Source organism: Mobula hypostoma, chromosome 5 (assembly GCF_963921235.1).
Source record: "Mobula hypostoma chromosome 5, sMobHyp1.1, whole genome shotgun sequence".
NCBI lineage: Eukaryota > Metazoa > Chordata > Chondrichthyes > Myliobatiformes > Myliobatidae > Mobula > Mobula hypostoma.
This window is the reverse complement of record NC_086101.1, coordinates 138,054,058-138,075,954: the sequence shown is the minus strand read 5'-3', so window position 1 is coordinate 138,075,954 and position 21,897 is coordinate 138,054,058. Positions and strand designations below refer to the sequence as shown.

The 21,897-nt window shown below is 39.0% G+C and overlaps 1 protein-coding gene across 2 annotated transcripts in view; it reads left to right on the top strand.

Moving 5' to 3' along the window:
- Positions 1–21,897, top strand: part of elp1 (elongator acetyltransferase complex subunit 1) — a 97,944-nt gene that overhangs the window by 41,635 nt on the left and 34,412 nt on the right. For both annotated transcript variants that reach the window (XM_063049015.1, XM_063049014.1), the window contains exons 10-22: positions 1,446–1,548; positions 3,496–3,717; positions 6,729–6,899; positions 8,351–8,450; positions 10,253–10,429; positions 10,995–11,101; positions 12,083–12,192; positions 12,851–12,904; positions 13,000–13,105; positions 15,151–15,266; positions 15,444–15,517; positions 19,199–19,277; positions 21,413–21,492. In XM_063049015.1, the coding sequence (XP_062905085.1) occupies positions 1,446–1,548; positions 3,496–3,717; positions 6,729–6,899; positions 8,351–8,450; positions 10,253–10,429; positions 10,995–11,101; positions 12,083–12,192; positions 12,851–12,904; positions 13,000–13,105; positions 15,151–15,266; positions 15,444–15,517; positions 19,199–19,277; positions 21,413–21,492 (1,499 nt within the window). The remainder of the gene's footprint in view (positions 1–1,445; positions 1,549–3,495; positions 3,718–6,728; positions 6,900–8,350; positions 8,451–10,252; positions 10,430–10,994; positions 11,102–12,082; positions 12,193–12,850; positions 12,905–12,999; positions 13,106–15,150; positions 15,267–15,443; positions 15,518–19,198; positions 19,278–21,412; positions 21,493–21,897) is intronic.

Sequence of the window (21,897 nt, the reverse complement as noted above, 5' to 3'; positions counted from 1 at the left end):
CAAAGGTTGATTGGCAGAAGGTTTTCAGTGGTGAGATAAGAAGCTATTAGGTGTAACATGTTCCTGTTTGCGTGAAGGGCAAGATTAGAAAGAATTGGGAAACCCTGCCTGCTGAGGAATTTTGAGGCTCTGGTATAGGCAGCTGGGATAAAGCAAATCCCTTAAGTAAAAGGGACATAGTACACTTAAGAAGGAAATCAGGGGGGTGAAAAGTGGACTTGAGGTATATCCTGGGTAGACAAGCTACAGCAGAATCTTAATAGAGACTATCCAGTTGGTTAATGATTTGTTCAAGATTTTTAGAACATCTAGACAGATCTAAGGAAGCAAACTTAATAATCATTAAATATACGCCAGTTAACTAATCTGTAATGAGTATAAGGCAGTCCTGCTCATGTCTAGAACTCGAAAAAGTAAGGTTGTTTTTGATCTATATAGAACTATAGTTAGGCAACAAATTGTTCTGTGCACAATTCGCATTTCCACGTTGTAAGGGGGATTTTAGCAGCCCTGGAAAACATACAAAAGGATTTGTAAGATTCTTGCAGAATTATCAGGGGAGACTGGAGCAAATTGAGCTCTTTTCTCTCGAGAGGTGTGAACTGAGAGAGGAACTCTTTAAAGTAATGAAGGGATTTGAAATGTGGTAAGAATAAAAACAAAATTATTGGGAATACTCGGCAGGCAGAAGACTTCTTTGGAGAGAGGAGCAGAGTTAACTTTTGAGGTTGGCACCCTGTCATCAGGATTTAGTAAAATTTTTAAAAATTGCTTTGTGATTCTCATTGAAAGCTATTGCCGTGAAATATTGACTCTTTCCAGCATTTTCTGCTCTTATTTCAGATTTCCACTATATTTCAGCTTTTAGTTTCTTGACATAGTAAAGACATTTCCTTTTGCAAGCAAATTCAGAATTAAGTATCATAACTTCATATTAGGCATCAATATTAGTCAGCAGCTGGTGAGATTGTGGAACCTATCTGGCTTAACTACTTCCTGAAATATGTTTATGGGGAAGCTGATTCTTGAGGAAGAAGACAATAGAAGCTAGTGTGAAAACAAAGAAAATAAAGAGGGTTCATTGAAAATATAATGGGTCTGTCGCTGTGCTGCAGATTCTGTATAACGTTCAGCCACTGAATCTTAAAAAGAAATGTTTAGATATTTTATTTGAAATATTTGATCTATCTTAGCCTTAGCTTATGTATGGAGATGACTATACAATGAAGAAACAGCATGTAGAATGATCTTTGTATGAAAGATTGTTTTGCTAACAGTTGGCATATTTATCCAACCTGTCTTTGGTTTCCAATGGGATCGAATCATGTACTTAGTGCTGTATTGAAAGTATAGGTCTTTGCAAGCTGATAACTTCATACATTATGTTTAATGTGTGTTGTCTATAGTATTCAGTACTTTGTTAACTGTGTGGGTGTTGATTATAGGTAAATGAGCTGCTCTGGAACAGTGAATCTACTGTACTGGCAGTTTGGCTGGAGGATTTAAAATCCGATAAAGAAGACTATGAAGGCCAAAGGAATACATACGGTAATAAGTTATCTCTATATCATTTTTTTTTTGTTTTCTTCCCAAATTATGAAAATCATGTGGCCAAAAAAACTAGCCCAACTTTAATGTTTTTATTTGCACTTATAAATGATACTGAGTTTCAACCAGTTCGTAAAGTGAAGGGATTTCAACCCAAGATATTAACTGTTTCTATGTTTCAACAGATTCTGCTGATCTGCCAACTGTTTCAGCATTTTCTGCGTTTGTTTCATTTCCCAGCATCTGTAATTTTTGATTGCTCGGACTGTGGAGCTTGTGCATAAAATAGAAATGTGGTTTAGAATCTCATTATGTGGGAAGAGATCATTCAGCTTGCATTTTGTAAGGTATATCCAAATAATGTCAACACCCCCACCCCCCACTTGCTTTCTCTATAGCCCCACATAATTACTTTCTTCTCTTGAATGTTACTATTAGGTCTGTTTCCAAGAAGGGATGTAAAGAATGAAATAAGAAAGAGAAAGTGGGAACATGAGAAAAGGCTGGTAGCAGACAAAAGGGGAGAAGAGTCTGTATTATACATAGATCAAAAAGGAATCTGTGCAGAGGGCATAACTGAGGAATTAGTTGAGTATTTTAAATCATTCTTTACCAAAAATGCTATTGGCTTTAATCTCAGTAAAGGAGGATGTGGTTGAAATGCTTAATGGGTTAAAATGGGTAATGTACTAGAGAGCCTAGCTGTACTTGGTAGATAAATTTCCTACTCCTGATGTGATGTAACCCAGAGTGCTGAGGAAAGTGAGGGAGGAAATTATATAGGCCCTGGCTATAATCTGCCAACTGTCTCATTGAACTAGTTTTTAGCTGAAGTAACAGGCAAGGTTTCCCAGGAATCTGGTTAATATGGTATACGACCTTCCAGAAAAAAATTGATAAGGCTGTGGTATAATCAATTTCTGATTGGCTAGGTTGCTCAAACATTAACCCAGCACTTCAATCAATTGCAGAGCTCTGAAATGCAGATGATTTGTAGGAGGCTAGTCGGTAGGTACGCAAGTGATTTAGAGTGTTAACAGAACACTATCATTTGTTGGTAGAGAGGTTATGCTTCAGTTATATCAGAGCATTCATCTTTATTGTTGTGTACAGTATTTTAAAAAAGGAGGTTGATGTGTTGGCACTCTTCAGACAAGGTTTAGTAGACCACCTAGAATTGATAGGTTGTCCATAAGGAACGGTTGGATAGGTTAAGATTTTATCACTGGAGAATGGAGGAATAATAGTGGGGCTTGAATAAAATACACATGGAGAAAATGACTCCTCTTGTGGAAAATCTAGAACTGGGGACACTAAGTAAAACATCTGTACATGTTTTAAGACTTAAATGAAGCAAAAAAAATAATATTGAAGCATCATGAGTCTTTGGAAAGCTTTTTCTCAAGGCATATTGGAAGTACAGTCTGAATACTTTTTTTTAAAAACAGATCTAAAGGGGCAAAGGGATGAAAGTTTACTGATAATAGCAGAGGATGCAGAACTGATGATGCAGTCATGTCAGCCATGAATATATCAAATTCAAAGACCCTAGAGTGTACTTTCACTCCCACTTACGCACATAGAGCTGGCCTCCGTCCCTGATGTAACAATTCAGCAATTCTGCTTCTTATTACCCTTTCAGGCAGTCCATCCTGGATCACAAAAAATTGCTGCACTTAAAAACCAAACGCTTCTCTCTTCAATTATAAGTAACTGTTGAAATATGTACTCTAGTTATCCCTGTTGTTTACTCCACCTGACTTGTGAGACTGTATTTGATACAATATCACTGTATTCTTTTCAGCTCCCTGTCTTTAGAGTACTGTGTTGCTAAGGCATCACTGAAGGACTTGAGACCGGTGTCACACTTTCTGAATGGAAATGACTATACTTATCGCCATGATCACAGCAGTTAAAAATATTTTCTGGTTTTTTTTAATCTTATAGTTCAGTTGTGGACTGTAGAAAACTACCATTGGTACCTGAAGCAGAGTCTACATTTTGGTTGTGAATGCATTGTGTCCCTAATGTGGGATCCCGAGAGCGCCTATCAACTCCATGTTCTCTGCAGTGGGTGGTGTTACTACTCCTATAACTGGCATTGGACCACAGATAGAAGCAAAGGCGATGACAGCAATGATTTTGCTAACGTAGCTGTGATTAATGGAGGTAAAATATTTTGTTTGTATTTGAGGCTTGATGGTTTACGTTGTTTCATTTTTATTAGTTTTTCATGTTTTATAGAGTCATAGTGAAATACAATACAGACACAGGCCCTTTAGCCCAACGAATACTTAACACCATCTGCATGAAGAAGTTGCCCCTCAGGTCTCTTTTAAATTTTTTCTCTCTCACTCTAAATCTATGTCCCTTGGTTTTGGACTTCCATACCCTGGGTGGGGGGAAACTCTTACAATCCACCATATTTATGCCCCTCATAACTTTAAACATTTCAATAAGGACACCCTTCATTCTCCTATATTCCAGCAAATAAAGAACTCACCTGGCCAACCTTTCCTTTTAAGTCAGACCCTCTAGTCCTGGCAAAATCCTGAAATCCTTGTAAATCCTTTATGCACTCTTTTTTATAACTTGGTAACCAGAACAGTGCACAGTACTCCCTAGTGCAGTCTTATGCAACTGCAGTATAATGTCCCAAACGCTTATTCAGTGCCCTGACTGATGAAGACCAGCGTGCTAAACACTTTTTTCACCACCTTGTCTACTTGTGATGCAGTTTCCAACCCACTGTGTTTTTGTAAGAGCTCTCCAATTAGTCCCACTTTCCTTGAAGGACCACAATTGTTTATCCAACTGCTCTTGTACCACATTATCTAATCAGTTTGTTTCCTACTTTAAGGCCTTGTGTTATAGATGATAAAAGCCTACTGCATAAATTAATTTATCTTTCATTCCTACTAGTTGGTTTCCAAAAATGATTCTTTGATGAGAATCCAGGTTTACTCTTCTGTGTTACAGAATGAGTTCTGATCTGTGTAAAAGCATCATTTGCCTCCACTGAAAAACAGAAAATGCTGGGAAGTCTTAACTCCAGGCTTGATATGACAGAGACAGAAACTGGGGTGATGAATGGAATGAATACAGAAAGCATAGAGAGAGGTGCTGATGTCTTTATAATGTCTTACTTCCTTTAACAAGGCTTCCCCTGTACTTCCTTTAATGGTGCTCTCAATCTTTCTCCTCCCAACCAGGGTAGTGTTTGCATTGGCCTGACCGCCACCTGGTGTGATGGAATCTCCATTCAACAAATCACCCACAGCAATTCCTGCCTCCTTCAATGAGATTCCACCACTAGTCATATCTTTCCTTTCAACATTCTGAAGGGATGATCCTTCTGTGACTACCTTAATCAACAGCTCCCCTTTTCATTTTCCATTCAACCACAGGAGATGCACCATCTATCCTTTTACCTCTTACCATCCAGAAACACAAGCAGTCCCTGTCGGTGAAACAGCCATTCAGTTGCATACCTTTCATATGTGAAACGTCTTTCAATTTCACATATTACATTGATGCTCTTGATGTTGCAGTCAGTGCATTGGGGAAAACAAATACAGATCGTTTGCGATCACTTCGTAGAACATGGCAACCCTGAGCTTCTTGTCATCTGTTCCTTTAGTTCCCTGTCTTCTGCTCCCAGCATTTCGCTAGCAGTCCCCAGTATTAGCTCAGGGCAGCATCTCTTCATACATCTGGATGTGATGTAGTCCTCAAGGCTTAATTTAACAGTTTGGGGTAACAATCCCACCTCTCTGTGCATAGATATAGCTGTACACTTTTAGTTTCTATTTCTCTTCTGATTTATAAATTATTATTGCCTTGATGGTTTTGTTCTGCACCTTATCACATATATTCCCTTTAATCTCCACCCTTCCTTTCTCTGTAGCTTAACACCTACTCCAATTATGATGAAGAGTTGGTATTCAGAAATGTGACTCTGTGTATCTCAGCACTGGTGCTATTGGACTTGCTGACTGTTTCCAGTTTTTTTGGTTTTTGTTAAGAATTTACAGCATCTGCAGTTTTTTTTCTCTCCAGTTACTACTTGTCTCCTGGACCAGGAAAAAATTAAATCTGGGCATGTTTCCACCTTCTCTTTGGTCACCAGTAAAAGTTTACAACAAAGATGAAAGTCGTCTGGAGCATCGCAAGCACAATACATTGCACTTACAAATTGTCAGAACAAACACAAGCTGATTCTCAAGCAAAGCTAAAGTTACACGAATTAATGCAGCGAATGTTATGCAAGCAGCATGTGCTAGGCTTCATGTTCTGCTGAGAATGTTATCCGCACCACCTTTCTTCTCCAGCTTCTATGTTCTGAATTCTGAAATGACCTGCTCTACTTTCTTCTTTTCCTGCTGGCCAAGCCTCTGAACACTGTTTAAGATCAGACAGAAATTTACTTGAACTTCTTACAATGTATTGTATTTCACTTAATTCTCACGATGTGGTTTCCTCCACATAGGAAGATCAAGCAAAGGCTAGGTAATCTGCAGAACGTCTAGAGAGTTCTGAAGAGGTGACCCCAAGTTTCCAGTTGCCTGTCACTTTAATTCTCCATTCCACTTCTACTCTAGCAGCTGTGTCTTCAGTTCCCTATAATGTTTTGGTGAGCCAGTACATAGTGAATAGCATCTCATTTTCTGATTGGATTCATTTTACATTTGAGTTGGCAAGATATATTCAATGGTTTCATATAAAATCATATTTTCAGAATGCAGAGTAATTTTACCACCTTTCTGGTAATTTGAGATTTTTTTATTCTTGCTGGATTTATACCTTCTCCATATCCACTTCCTTTTACTATCACTCCAGCCATTTCCACTGCCACATTTGTTATTTGTAGTCACTTGGTCTGTACCCTATCACAGAACTTTCATGTTGGTCTTTATACAACCCCACCCAAATACTCACTGCAATTTAAAACTTTTTTTTATTTTTCCTAATTTGTTTGAAAAATTATTTTTCTGAGACATCAGTTCTGATTTTTCTCTCCACAGATTCAGCTTGACCTGAGTATTTCCAGCATTTTCTGTTTTCAGATTTGGTTTCAGTTCAAATTGAAGTTAATTTTTCTGTTCAACAAAATTTTAAAATCTAGTACTTTTTATTACATTTTTTGACTTGAGTACGATCTGTGTTTTTGTCAATGACAGATAAGGTAGATGTCACGCCGTTTCGCCAGGCAATCATTCCGCCTCCAATGTGCGCTTATCAATTGCAGTTATCCTGCCCAGTTAATCAGATTATCTTCTCCTCGGATCCACAAAGGAGCAATGATTTAGCCGTCTTAACAGCTGATAACCGGGTTTCAATCTACCAATCTGGTGAGTGTGTGCTTGGTGATTCAATGTCTGATTAAAATAATTTTTAAGAGTGAAAAGCATGTTGAGGTTTTATGCTGAAATCCTATTGTGTATAAAAACACACCTGTTACTCATTGAAGTACTGTAATGTACATCTTCATCTTGGACCATGATAGATTCTGAGGAATAGTTCTCCTATTTTTGACATATTTTCATGAACCACTGCATATGATGTCAGATTCCCACTCTCAGTGCTTTCTGGTTATGACATTCCTTCTGTAAGTTTCAAGTGGTTTATATTTATAGACTGTAGTGTTCTCGTGCAGTGTGTTGAAACTCTGACTAAACACCAAGTTAAACCGGAGCCAATGAAGACAGAGTTGTAGTAAGGTTAACCATTTACTATTCACTCTTCCACATTAACATCGTGTGGTGAAAACTGTATACAAACATATACAGCGTCTGTTTCATTCTGGAGACCACGCGCGGTCTCTTTTAGCGAGTGGCTCCAAGCCGCCCCGAGTAGCGGGCGAGGGGTCCTGTCAAACCACCACTGGGCCCGAGCCCACTCCGCGTTTGAAATTGAAAAGCCGACACGTGCACCACCCCAACCGCTGCTTCCTTAACAGAAACCGCGTTAAAATTTTTACTTCAAATACATTCTTGTGAAGTTACGGCATTGCTTCTATAATGTTTCTTTGTGGGTAGAAACGGAGCTCTTCACGATCATTCTGCACGCATGGCACCCACCTTTACACCTTCTCTGAACTGGAAGCTATGCATAACATGCGGCAAAACCAGAGGTGACGTCATCACATGCCACGATATACCATAGACAATGAATTTACCTTTGTTAACTGTAACATAATTATCAACCTTTAACTTTAACTAGAGGATAGTTACAAATAAATCATCTAAAGTGTAGACCCAACAAAGTCAAATAAATGCCTTAAGGGCAACACATAGACGTTAGTTTTAATTTCCACTGAAAAGAGAAACTGCATCTGCGCATCTGTCCTATCAAACTGATCCATAATTTCTTCACAATTTTAAATATGCTCTCTGTCTAATAAATAGAACTCTTGCCTATATACTCTAAATGGTCTAAGCTATACTCCTATTGCAGAAATGTGTGCGCATTGTTGGTGGTAGTGTCCTTTTAGTTGAGATGTAAGACCAAGAGTTGCTGCTCATGTAGAAATCACAAATTTCCATGGCGTTTCTCAAAGAAGTGCAAGGAGATTCATCTGTCTGTCTTGGTTATCATTCTTCTGACTATCAGTAAAATCGATCATCTGGTCATATTCATATTCCTGCGCATAAATCGCCTTTTTGGGCTTCCTCTGCTTCCGTGTGATGGAATTCAGAAATACCTCATTAGCTGAAAGTGGTTTGATGCATTCTGAAGCTGTACTGATTTAATTGTGAGAGATTATTAGAAAATTAACTATGTATTTTCACATCCTGGACAGATGATGGTGCAAATCAAGATTGCCCCACTAATACAGAAGCTGTTGGAGGAAGAGGAATGATAAAGCACTTGACAACTCCCAAACTGGTCAAAATATGCAGGTTAGCTTATTTTACCTACTCTTTTATGAAATCCTCACATCATACTTAATGCATGCTGTCTCCACAGTGCTGAATCTGCGATTGGACATGGGCCCAAACCGAAGGGTACAAGTGCCATGAAAATTACCTTTTGCGGCAGCAGTAGCACAGTACGAGGACAAACATAAATTAACAGAAAACTCAGATTAACATAAATTATGTATAACTCACACGTGCAGAAATAAATAACATAAACAGAATGACACTAGTGCAAGATTAAAGATAAGCTTTACATGGAAACTTTGAGATAGACAGTGAAAATCGTCATTTGCGTCAACAACCGACATAGTCCGAGGCTGTGCTGGAGGCAGCCTGCAAGTGTTGCCATGCTTCTTGATCCAACATAGCTTGCCCATAGCTTACTAATCCTAACCGGTCCGTCATTGGAATGTGGGAGGAAACCAGAGCACCCGGAGGAAACCCATGCATTTGTGGAGAGAACATACTTTACATACTCCTTACAGGCCGTGGTGAGAATTGAATCATATCACTGGCACTGTAAAGCATCACTCTAACCACTACGCTTCTGCCTCGAGAGAGGGAGAAAAGCAATATAGCCTGAAGTAGTGTTAGAGTTTTTCAGACCAGTTCAAGAACCTGATGGCATTGAAGAAGAAGCTGTTCTTGACATTCAGGCTCCTGTACCTACTGTCTGGCTACAGCATCAAAAAGAAAACTAACCCAGATGGTGGCAGTCCGTGATGTTGGATATTGCCTTCCTGAGACATTGCCCCTTGGAGATGTTCCCAATGGTGAGGAGAGCTGTACCAGTAGCAAAACTGGCTTAGCCCACCATTCTCTGTTGCCTCTAAGGTTTCAGTATATTGGAGTTTCCACAGCAGGCCATGATGCAGTACACTTTCCACTGTACATCTGTAGAAGTTTGTCAGAGTCTTCAATGACTTGCTGAATCTCCTTTAAGTTTTTTTTTAGAAAGTGATGATAATTGTACACCTTTGTAGTTATGTGTGTATGTGTGCTGGGCCCAGGATTGGTTCTCCAAGATGATGACACTCAAGAACTTGAGCTCCTCATTCTTTCCACTGCTGGCCCTTCAATGAGGACTGGTGTATGTTCGTCTGACTTCCCCTTCCTAAAGTCCACAATCAGTTCCTTGGTCTTGCTGACATTGAAAGCAAAGTTGTTGTTAAGATACCACTCAACAAGCTGATCAACCTCAATCCTATACAACTTCTCATCACCTTCTCCGCTACTAACAAGAATAGTGGTGTGATCGGTAAATTTGAGCGGTGCTTAGTCACATCCAGGCTTGTATTCCAATGATTATTGGTGATTGAGGAGTAAGCAAGATGACATACTTAGGACAATCGAAGGAATTATTTAACTATACCAACATATCCACTGATTTGTCCTTTGATGGTCCACAATCCAAGCTAGAGGCAAGAATTAGTCAGTTTCTTTTGTCACATTGAAATATGTGCACTGAAAATTGCATGGTCTGGAAACAGTGTATTTTTTTAATAGAAACTGAAAGGAATTGATGTTCAAAGGAATCTGCATAGCTTTCTACATACCACAGAAAGAGTAAGTGAATTAGACGTTGGCCTTTATTACCTAAAGATTTGAGTATAAAAGTAAATTTGTCTTGCAACAATTGAAAAATGCTCCGGTGAGCTCCACGTACTCTGAGCCTTACAAACTCAAAATATGAAGTTCATATTGATTGCTTTGTTAAATTATTACATTAAGCTATATTTGTCCTACCTTTGTTCTTCCTTTCTGTTTTATTTTGGAAATGTCAGAATTAATTTTGAAGAAGAACATAGTGACTGTCTGAGGCCTTTGAAGTTACGCTTTATAACCTGGATAAGCAAAAATAAGTTTCTAAGTGTGTTTCAAGGTCTGACCACGTCCCAGTCTGTTGTGTGTCAGTTGGTAACTTCATCAGAGGATAATCAAGAGGGAACACTATGGATCAGGTAAGACCTCATAACTCTGCAAATAAAAAGAATGAAAATTCAAATCGTCATCATAATTATACTAGAATTGTCCCTGCTTAGAGCTCATACTCTTACACCATATTATGCACATAGCTCATTTTTTAATTCATCCATGTAAACATCCTTTGAAAGATGATGGTCAGTTATGACTTGACAAAGTATATTTCATGGAAAGGATAAAGATTTTAATAGAAGTTTCAGCCTCGGTGTTTGGAACAATGCAACTATTTTTATAAGCATTAATGATTATTATTAAAATAAAGTATACATAAATATAAGAGCATTATAATTGCTTAGACTCCATTGTTCTGCTGACTTTCTACATAGATCTTTTCCTAGTAAGTCAATGTACTTTAAATCTATAATGTGTCAATTATATGGCTGACAAATCTCCACAGTTTATATCTACACTGGTATTAACAAGCCTGTGTTTTATGTTTGTGCAGTGTTATATTGTGCAGATTTCTAGTTTCTAATCTTGAGCTTGATGATGCCTTTGCATTATGTTATTGCTTTACTATTTTGGGGTTCATACTTATTTCAGGACTCCCATATCTGTTGATGGGCAGATTATCAACCTCTGCTACAACCATAAGACACAGACTGTGGCCTTGGAGCTCTCTAATGGACAGATCCTAAGATACATGTGGGGTTAGTATATTTCTATTCAAGTATTTGAATGGAACTTTGCTAGTGCTTTATTATTCTGCAGCAAATTCTTTAGAACGTGGGGTTCTGGCAGGGAATCATCTCTTCTGAGGAGTATATGTGAGGAAGTTGTGGCTTTGCTCCATGTCAGTTTCCACAATTCTCACAGAGAGATCAGCCACAAATTTCCTAATGTGGGTTTCTACAGGGTGAGACAGTCCACCATTAGTAGAGAAATTTCAAGAGTTAGCTTGTCAGGAAATACTGAGGACCTTGGGCCTCTTTTGTCATGAAAAGAGAAGGCCTGAAGATGATTTTTGTTGTAGACCTTTAAACAAGGAGGGTTTGTGAGAATACGCAGAGAGAAAATGCTTTCACTAGTGGGGAAGAATACAACCAGAGCCTGTCAATCTAAAAGAATTGCCAACAAATTCAGAAGAACCTTGAGTGGTGAGAATGCAGAAAGCAGTGTGGGGTTGAGTTACATAATATAGAGGTTTGAAAGGAAAGGCTAAATAAGTATATGATGGGGGAGGGGTTTAGAGAATTTTGCCGATGAGTGTTTGGACATAAAAGAAGCATTAAACTAAGTGGTAAATGCATTAAAATAAGAGTCTCCAGTAACTATATTAATTAGTTGTTGAGTTATTGAAGTAATGAGCAATTCATGATACATGCTTTTTCATGAATTGCAGAACTGAAGGTTTAGGAGGAAAGTAAGTGATGCTAAAAACCTACAGCTATGTAGTGAGTGAAAAGGAGGTTTGCTGTGTATAACTGATGGCAACTTTGCCCCAAGGCATAGATTTTTCTGCCTTCTCTTTTCTATTTAAGATGTCTTTTAAAATTTGCATTTTTTAACCAGAATGCTTTTAGTTACTTTCTTAACATTTGATTGCATAATTTGGGATGCTTTACTAGTTAAAGGTGCTAGAAAAATTCAGGTTTTAGTTGTTTGAAAAAAATCCAGTGTTCCTGTTTCAGCTACTGAGTCCTCTGAGCCATGTGTCAAACCGTGGAGGTCAGCTGATGGATGTCTGGTGCGATTTTCTCAGCCTTGTGTACAGACAGCTCTATGTAAAATTGAAGGGGAGGTTAGTAAATCGATCCTCTTCCTCTATTTTTCTCTTCCCATCCTCCTTCAAACAGTATCTCTCTCCGGGAGTGCATTTCATTAGCACTAGATACAAGGTATAGTCTTGTGCTGAAAGTCATTCATTATGCCTGGATACTGAGAGTCAGGTCTGATCTCTGTCTACTATTACATATGCTTTTAGTCAGGACTATTGAACGACTTCGGTAGAGTTGAACATTGGCCAGATTACATTTCTTTTAGACTAGAGGAGTCATACAGTATGGAAACAGGCTCTTCAGCTTACTCAGTCTGTGCCAACCAATACTCACAGTATTCCTGCACTAATCCTATTTCTTCACCCCACATTCCAATCAATATCCCCACCCAGATTTCACCACTCACCAGCACAACAGGGACAATTTTCAGTGACCATTTAACCTTCCGACCCACTTAACTTTGGCATGTGGAGTGAACCAGAGCACCCAGAGGAAACCTACTTGATCATATGGAAACTCCATTCTTCTGCCCACATGGAGTGCTCCACTTGCTATTGTTCATCAAGGAATGAGTCAACAAACTTTGTTTTTATAACTATCTACTGATTTTACTAACCAGTGGAGGCATTGGGTGGGTTAGTTTGATCATTTAAAAATTTTCACTTTTTCTGTTTCCTCCAGGAAGTGGTATTGGGTCTGACAGAAAAATCTCGTTTTTTTGTTAATGTGTCAGAGGTAAGCATTCCATTATATTTTAAGGTAATTTTTTTTGACACATTGATATCAGTGAATGTTGTTAATTTTATTGTGGCTGTTTCTGTTCTGTACAGATAGCGTCCAATGTTAATTCATTTATAGTACACGATGAGTTCCTGCTATTCACCACCCATTCTCACACTTGTCGCTGTCTCAATCTTAGGACTACTTCATTAAAAGGTGAGTTTATAAACTGTACACTATAACTTGTGTAACCTGGATTTGGATATTCAAAGTTCAATATTTTTACACATAGTCCTTGAAGCCATGGTATCTGTTACAAGAAGGAAAAATGAAACAAACTCAACTAATTCTTCCTCTCCCAAAGTTTATTCTGAGACCTTTCTTTGGATTTGGCAGATCTGTGCAAAGAGTGCTTGAGTTTACGTGATGTTTTTTGGGCAACACACACAAAGTGCTGGAGGCACTCAACATGCCTGCATTGTGTGTGTGTGTGTGTGTTGCTTGGATTTCCAGCATCTGCAGATTTTCTGTTGTTTATGATGCCTTTTGGCACTGGTGGGGGGGAAAAACAAATTGATTAATTGGGGAAAAGAAAAGTCAGCATTGAGTGTCAGATTGAACCAAAATGGGTCCATAGGGTGAGTTTTGAGGAGATTTTTAAAGGAGAAGGATGTGCTAAGGTTTAAACAGCGAATAATGACCTCTGTTAGGTAGAGAACGTGCAAGATACTTGGTCTGTTTTCAAGGGTTATAGGGCTGAAAGAATTTTAAAAAGGTAAAACTAGAAATAAGTTTAGAATCAGAATCGGGTTTATTATCACTAACATATAGCATAAAATTAGTTTTGCTGCAGCAGTACAGTGCAAGTTGTAGAAATTGCTATAAGCAACAAAAAAGGTATAAAAGAGAAATAGCGAGGTAGTATTCATGGCCCTTTCAGAAATCTTATGGTGGAGGGGAAGAAGCTGTCTCTAAAACATTAATTGTGGGTCTTCAGACTCCTAAACCTGCTTCTCAATGGTAGTAATGGGAAAGGGTATGTCCCAGATGGTGAGGGTCCTTAATGATGAATGCAGCCGCCATGAGGCGCCACCTTGTGAAGAAGTCTTCAATGTTGGGGAGGGTTGTGCTCACGTTGGAGCTGGCTAAGTCTACAGCCCTCTGCGGCCTCTTTCAGTCCTTCACATTGGAGCCTGCATACCAGGTCGTGATACAACCGGTCAGTTTGCTCTTCACCGTATATCTATAGAAATTTGCTTGTCTTTGGTGACGTACCAAGTCTCCACAAATTAAATACAGCCAGTGGTATGGCTTTTTCATGATCGCGTCAACTCCTAAAAGAGGAATCATTCATACTTTTAAAAGAAAACCCACAAAAGATAAAATTGAAAGCAACAACCTGGGAGGGTGATGCATGATTTTAAAATCAGATAGACAATGAAAATGAAGTCTTGGGAGACCAGGAGCCAATATAAGTGAGTGATAATAAATATGAGCATGATTGGAGCTGAGCTTTACCAGTACTGAAGCTTTTGTGCCCATCCAGCAGAATATTGAGACTAGAAGTGACAGGGAACATTGAAGGATTTAATCAGCTAATGAACTGAGGAAGAAGTGAAAATATGTGATCTCTACACTTCAGAGTAGATGGTCACTATATTGGGGTAGAGCTATTGTCAAAAATAATCTAGTAGGCCGTATGATTCTTTCAGAGACAATAGCAAGGAATGATATGGTAAAGTTTAAAACGGAGATGCCGAGAAATTTCTTCAGCCAGAGGGTGGTGAATTTGTGACCATAGACAGCTGTGGAGGCCAGGTCATTGGGTGTATTTAAGGCAGAGATTGATAGGTTCTTGATTGGACATGGCATCAAAGGCTACGGGGAGAAGGCTGGGAAATGGGGTTGAGGAGGTGGGGGAGAAGGATCTGCCACGACTGAATGGCAGAGCAGACTCGATGGGCCAAATGGCCTAATTCTGTTCCTATGTCTTATGGTTTTGTGGTTTATTAAGAATGAGCAGATGTAGTCGTCTCACTGTACACATTTTAAAACAGTGGCTGTAGAGTAGTCATGCGCTTCTTGACCATAAATATATTTAAAACTGCATGAGAAAAATTCAACAAGCACCTTATCCAACACAAATGCTAAGCGGCCCTTATTCTTAACCATGAATTTATAGATTTCTGTCGTATGGTTTATTTAATTGTAGTTTAACTGTCATACAATCTACTGATTGACTTTATTTCCTTCATAAACAGCTTTGCTGCATCTTTCAATCAGCGATTCCCAGCCAAATGATGAAACAGTTCGCAGAGTGGAAAGGGGATCTCATATAGTGACTGTGGTACTTCACGATGCCAAACTCATTTTACAGGTTAGAAATGGGATTACTAAAATGAGAAGTAAGGGATCTGCAGAAACTATAAGCCCAATCTGCAGAAGGAACAGTACCATTAGTAGTAAAATAAAAATTGTTAAGGGGTTAGAATTGAAAGTGCAGAGATTTTGGAGCATTGTTTGGAATGAATTATGTGTTTTCCATTCACTGCAGATGCCACGAGGAAATCTGGAAGTTATTCATCACAGAGCGTTAATACTTGCCCAGCTCAGAAAATACCTGGACAGGTTTGTGCACTAACAAAACTCATTACAGATTTGAAAGCTACTTTTGTATGCTACTGCTGCTATTTATAGACCTTTCTTACAAGCTGGAATTGTCCCATTTAGAGCCCAGAAGATTGAGTTTTAATAGAGGTGATCAACACTTTTTTTTAGATTATGAAGACATGCAGCCCTCTTTTATTGTCATTTAGTAATGCATGCATTAAGAAATGATACAATATTTCCTCCGGTGTAATATCGCAAAACACAAGACAGAAAAAACTTAACAAAACCACATAATTATAACATATAGTTACAACAGTGCAACAATACCATAACTTGATGAAGAAGTCCATGAGCACAGTAAAAAGTTCAAAGTCTGTCAAATATCCCACATCTCACGCAGACGGGAGAAGGAAGAAAAACTCTCCCTGCTATGCCGGACCACAGTCCGACTCTGAGTCATCTGAAAACTTCGAGCCTCCGATCAGCTCTCCGACACCGAGTATTGAGCGCCATCTTTATCCGAACGATTCGACCTCAATCTTGGTCGCCAACTGCAGGCAAAGCCGGGGATTTTGAGGCCTTCCCTCCGAAAGATTCCTGATCGCGCAGTAACAACAGCAGCGTACTGGCATTTCAGAAATTTCTCCAGATGTTCCTCTGTGCTTTCACGTCTACCTCCATCAAATCAGAATTGTCCACGGCCCCTATTTAACGGATACAATATCATTTTTCACCCGAGGGCTGCGCACGCGGGGCGCACTGCTCTCTCTCCTCCCACTTTTAAGCATTTGATAGAGCAAATTAGGATGTTTGCACTGCCGAAAGGTGTTGTCCACACAATATAGACAAGTGACAGTTCTGGACTAAACTTGAATCAATGAAGGATGCTCGACAGTTGTGGCAGGGCTTGAACACTATCATCTCTTACGTAGAAAAATCAAGTGACATAGGCGACAATGTTCCACATGAACCCAATGCCTTCTATGCCCGCTTTGACTGTCAAAAAATGGAGATACCATTACAAACTCCTACAGCCCTGAAGACCCCGTGTTTTCGGTCTCTGAGGCCAATGTATGAGCAGGTTTCAGAAGGATGATCCCACGAAAAGTATCCAGCCCAGATGGGGTGCCCGGCCAAGTACTAAAGACCTGTGCTGATCAGTTGGCTGGAGTGTTCACTGAGACCTTTAACCTCTCGCTTTGGCAGTCTGAGTTACCCACTTGCTTCAAGCAGGCTTCAATTATGTCAGAGTCTAAGAAGAACGTAGTAACTTCTCTCATTGACTATCGGCTAGTAACACTTACATCCACAGTGGTGAAGTGTTTTTGAGAGGTTGGTGGTGAAAATATGAACTCCTACTTGGATCTCCTCCTATTTGCCAACCAGTGCAAGAGGTCTTCAGCGGATGCCATCTCATTGGCTCTTCACTCAACCCTGGAACGTGTGAACAGCGAGGATACATACATCAGAATGCTCTTTTATCAACCACAGCACAGCATTCAATACCATTGTCCCCTCATTTGCAGACCTCAACATCACCTCCACAATTTCCGTCAGCACAGGTGCACCACAAGACTCTGCTTAGTCCCCTGCTCTACTTGCTTTATACTTATGACTGTGTGGCTTAGCATTCTCAAATGCCATATTCAAGTTTGCTGACGACACCACTGTCATTGGCCAAATCAAAGGTGGTGATGAATCAGCATATAGAAGGGAGATTAAAAATCTGGCTGGGTGCTGCCACAATAACAGCCTCTTACTCAATAGCAAGACTAAGGAACTGATTATTGGCTGCAGGAGGAAGAAATCAGAGGTCCATGAGTGGATCCTCATTGGAGGATCAGAGATAGAGAGGGTCAGCAACTTTAAATTCCTTTGCGTTATCATTTCAGAGGACCCATCCTGGGCCCAGCACATAAATGCAATTACGAAGAAAGCACGGCAGCGCCACTACTTCCTTGGGAGCTTGCGAAGATTTGGCATGACGTCTAAAACTTCGACAAACTTCTATAGATGTGTAGTGGAGAGTATATTGACTGGCTGCTTCACAGTCTGATATGGAAATACCAATACCTTCAACAGGAAATCCCACAAGAAGTAGCGAATATTGCACAGTTCATCACAGGTAAAGCCCTCCGCACCACTGAGCACATCTACACAGAACGTTATCGCAGAAAGGCAGTATCCGTCATCAAAGGCCCCTCGTGCTCTCTTCTCGCTGCTGCCATCAAGATGAAGCTACTCACACCACCAGGATCAGGAACAGTTATTACTTCTCAACCATCAGGCTCTTAAACCAAAGGGAATAACTTCACTTGCCCCATCACTGAAATGTTCCCACAACCAGTGGGCTCACTTTAAAGCACTCTTCGTCTCACGTTCTCGATACTTATTGCCTACTTATTGTTATTATTATTATTATTATTTCTTTTGCATTTGTGCAGTTTGTTGTCTTTTGTACACTGGTTCAGCGCCCCAGCTAGTGCGGTCTTTCATCTATTCTGTTATGGATTTATTGAGTATGCCTGCAAAAAGTGAATCTCAGGGTTGTATGTGGTGACGTAAATTTACATTGAACTTCGAATATGAATTTAAGATCATTGACTGAGGATACTAACAGAGATGAGATTTTTGTGATCTGGAATAAATGGGTTAGAAGAAACAGATAACTACTTTGCAAAGAATTGATCTTTATCTGAATAGGAAAGCTTACGGCGCTATGCAGAAAGAGCAGTAGAGTTGAAGGCTCTTTCACAAGTGCTACAGGCATGATAGACTGGATAGGCTTGTATTGATCTATGATTACAATAATAAGTGATCGAGTAAAGGGTCATTGCTGAGTGTTGAAGGTCTTCATTGTGGAATCATTTGTAAGAAAGTTGGAAATACCAGAGAGTATTTAAAAATCCTAAGATTTGCAATATCTTCTTAATCTATTACTGTATTACAAGAGTAAACAAACTAGAGAGAGAGAGAGCAAGAGTCACTGAAAGCATCTTCTCCTGGATTGAATGCCAGTAACAAGCAACCTGGAATAATTTCATGGGGACAGGGTCTCTATAACACATTGAATGGAAAATTAAGCAGCTGATATAGTGAAACATGTCAATTGCAAATACTAGACACTGATGTCAACAGTTTGTTTTAGTTTTGGAGGTGTTCTTATTTTAAAAGTGGTTGTCTTTTGCACTGCAGGAAAAAAAAAATCTGGTCTTCTTATCCAGCATTCATAAGTTCAGACAAACTTGCTATAGGATTGGGAAAAAAGCGAAAAGAGGCTTGTGAGTAACGAGGTCCCCACTGCAGAAGTTTTTCTTTTCTACAAAGCCCATTCCTACCTTCATTAATTGGCATACACTGTCCTTGAAGCTTGGGATGGAAATGTACCAGTTTCCAAGAATAGCCAGTTAAACTGACTTTGTTAAAAGTTCTAACTATCCCTGCCTTTGCTGCTTGCTGTTCTAAATGTTAAAAGAACCTTGGTTGTTGAAAGCGGTTCATAGTTTGTATCTTGGAATTGTCCAGAAATTGAATGCCTCAAGTATTCCGTTACCATTTGCATATTTCAATATAATTCGTTCTTTACAGGTGACTTGGCTTTCGGACTACATAGGTTTCACTGTATTTATGCAGGACAAACAATAGAGATTTTCTTGGACCAGTGATTCCATTGTCAATCTTCTCGTTCCTTCTGTGTAGGCTAAAGTTCAAGGAGGCCTTTGAATGTATGAGAAAACTGAGAATAAACCTTAATCTTATCTACGATCACAATCCAAAGGTGAGAACTTCTGACAGATCTTTATAAATATCTGAATTTCTATCCTGTTTACCTTAATCTCATATCTTCCACTGATCTTTTATCAAGATCAGACTGTCCATCTTGTTTATATTAATCCTATGTCTTCTACTTTCAACATACTAGTTTTTACAAAGTAACTGGTTAAAATTGAAGTTCACTTCTTTATTCAACTTCTTGCCTTCAGAAGGCAATTTGTCTCATGAAAATTAATCTGAATAAATGCTCTAGCATGGTAACTCCTCATTGAAATTAACATATGGAAAGAGGATACTGGGGGGTATGTACAAAACAAAAGCTACTTTGTGATCACAAACAACTTGGATGGTGATTGAAGTTTAGAACAAAATGGCAGTAGAGCTGATAGAGTTCAGGTTTGTGAAGGCATCATCCAGTTTGATCCCTAGGGTTGGAATTGGGGGACAGGGGTCAAATTGACCTCTGAGGAGATGGTATGCCGACTGTGCTGCACTTTGAGTTTAGAAGAATGATATCTGATCACGTTGAAACATTTTCTTACGTTGCTTGATATAGTGGATGAAGTTTCCCCATCTGAGTTGTTTAGAACTATGGTCACAATCTCAACTGTTATACTTTGCACTGGACTCAGCTAAAAAGTGAAAGTAAATTTCTTCACTCAGAGTAGTGAATCTTCTAAATTCTTCACACAAGAAGTTTTTGGAGGCTGTGTATATACAAAGTGGAGACAGATAAATTTCTTCGAATATTTCGGGTGTCAAGGGATGTGATGAGTATGGGAGAACATTGTGAAGTTGAAGATCTGCCATGGTCCTAGTGATCTGTAGAGTTGTAGCTTATTCATGCTTTTATTCTTTTAAATAATAAAAAATAACTACAGTTGCTGACAAGTCACTAACCTAGGGACATAGATCTCAAATTATTAATAACGATGGAATCTCATTCAAGTGGGCTGCTTTGTCCTGGGTGGTGCTAAAGCCTCTCGGATATTATTGGAGCTCTGTCCTTTCAGGTAGTGGAAAATATGCTATCACATGCCTGACGTGATTTCTGGATGGTGTAAAAGGTTTGAGATGGAGAAAGGAATGTTTTTCTACAGAATATATAGCCTGCATTATTTGTGCTTGATCTAAGGATACAGATGGTCAGCAGTTCAGAGATGATGACTCCAGTAAATGTGAAGAAGTGGTTAGCATTTTTTCATACTGCTGGTGGTCTTTTCTGCTGCTTCGCAGCCCATATCTGAAAGTTGTCCATATTTTGCTATGTGTTGATACAGACTCTTTTTGATTAGCTGTGATTGCAGGTAAATTGTGTCAATTAATTAACAACAGACCCAAGTTCAGAAACCTTTGAGGGGAAAGTCTTTTATGGTGCAACTACATCAGAACTGATGGAGGGTCAGCAATTAAAGACATAGAACAGCACAGTATAGGCCCCTTTCAACCTACTCCAAGATTAACCCTTCCCTCCCACATAGCCCTCCATTTTTCTTTCATCTATGTGCCTTTGTAAGAGTCTCTTAAATGTCCCTAGTGTATCTACTTCTGCCACCACCCCTAGCAGTGTGCTCCACACACTTACCACACTCTGTGTAAAAAAAAAACCTATCTCTGACCTTTATTGGCCATTAATCACACTGTACTCCAGTCCTGCTCCCCTCCATCTAACAATTTGGCAAGATGTCTTACTTCCTTAAATATCACCCTGATGCTATCCCATATTCCGTAATTCGTACCTTCAGTGTTCTCTCTCTACAGATATTACCAAACTTAAGAACTCTAAACATCTTTAAATTTGGTATTTCAAGCATTTCCAACATTTAGATAAATATGAAGATGACGATGTTATCCACATAACTGTTGCAGTTGATCAATGATTGGTTGAAGACCTGGTGTTGTCAGCCACAATAAACCATCTTCATAATGTGAAAATAGAGTCCAGATGACTGAATGTCAGTTCATTATTGAGAAAAATTCAATTGATCCAGGGTCTGGTTTAAGTGTCTGACCTAGAACTGATTTACATAAAGCTAAAGATGAAATGTTGTAAATGGTGTACATTGTTTGAGAGTTAGATTAGGATTTCATCTATTTGTTGCCCAAGTATAATTTTACAAATATATCTATTTATTTCAGGTCTTTTTAGAAAATCTGGAGAACTTCTTGCAACAGATCACTTCCATAAGTTACATCAACTTGTTTCTGACTGAACTGAAGTAAGTGGTCTTCGTGGTAAAAACAAATAAAGAATCTTCCTTGGTATTGAAATTTGACAACTTTCAGTGTATCTGAAACATAATCATGTAGGCAATGTAATATCCATACAAAAGGAAGTGTGATAAACACAGAAGATTCTGAAATGTGATCGATCAAATTAATTTTGTTAGTGATTTTACAGAAAAAGCATTGGCCTAGAACACTGGAGAAAACTGTGCCCTCCTTTGAAAAACTATAATAGATAGTTCATTGCCTTATTTAACTTACGATTGCCTTCACTACTTCCACTTTGCTGCTGAATAGGCTTACTGAGACTTCTTCCCTCCTCTCACAGTTCGAGGAATATCAACACAGATTTTATGCTTAGGTATAATGTACAATGCCTCTGCCGTCAAATAATGTTG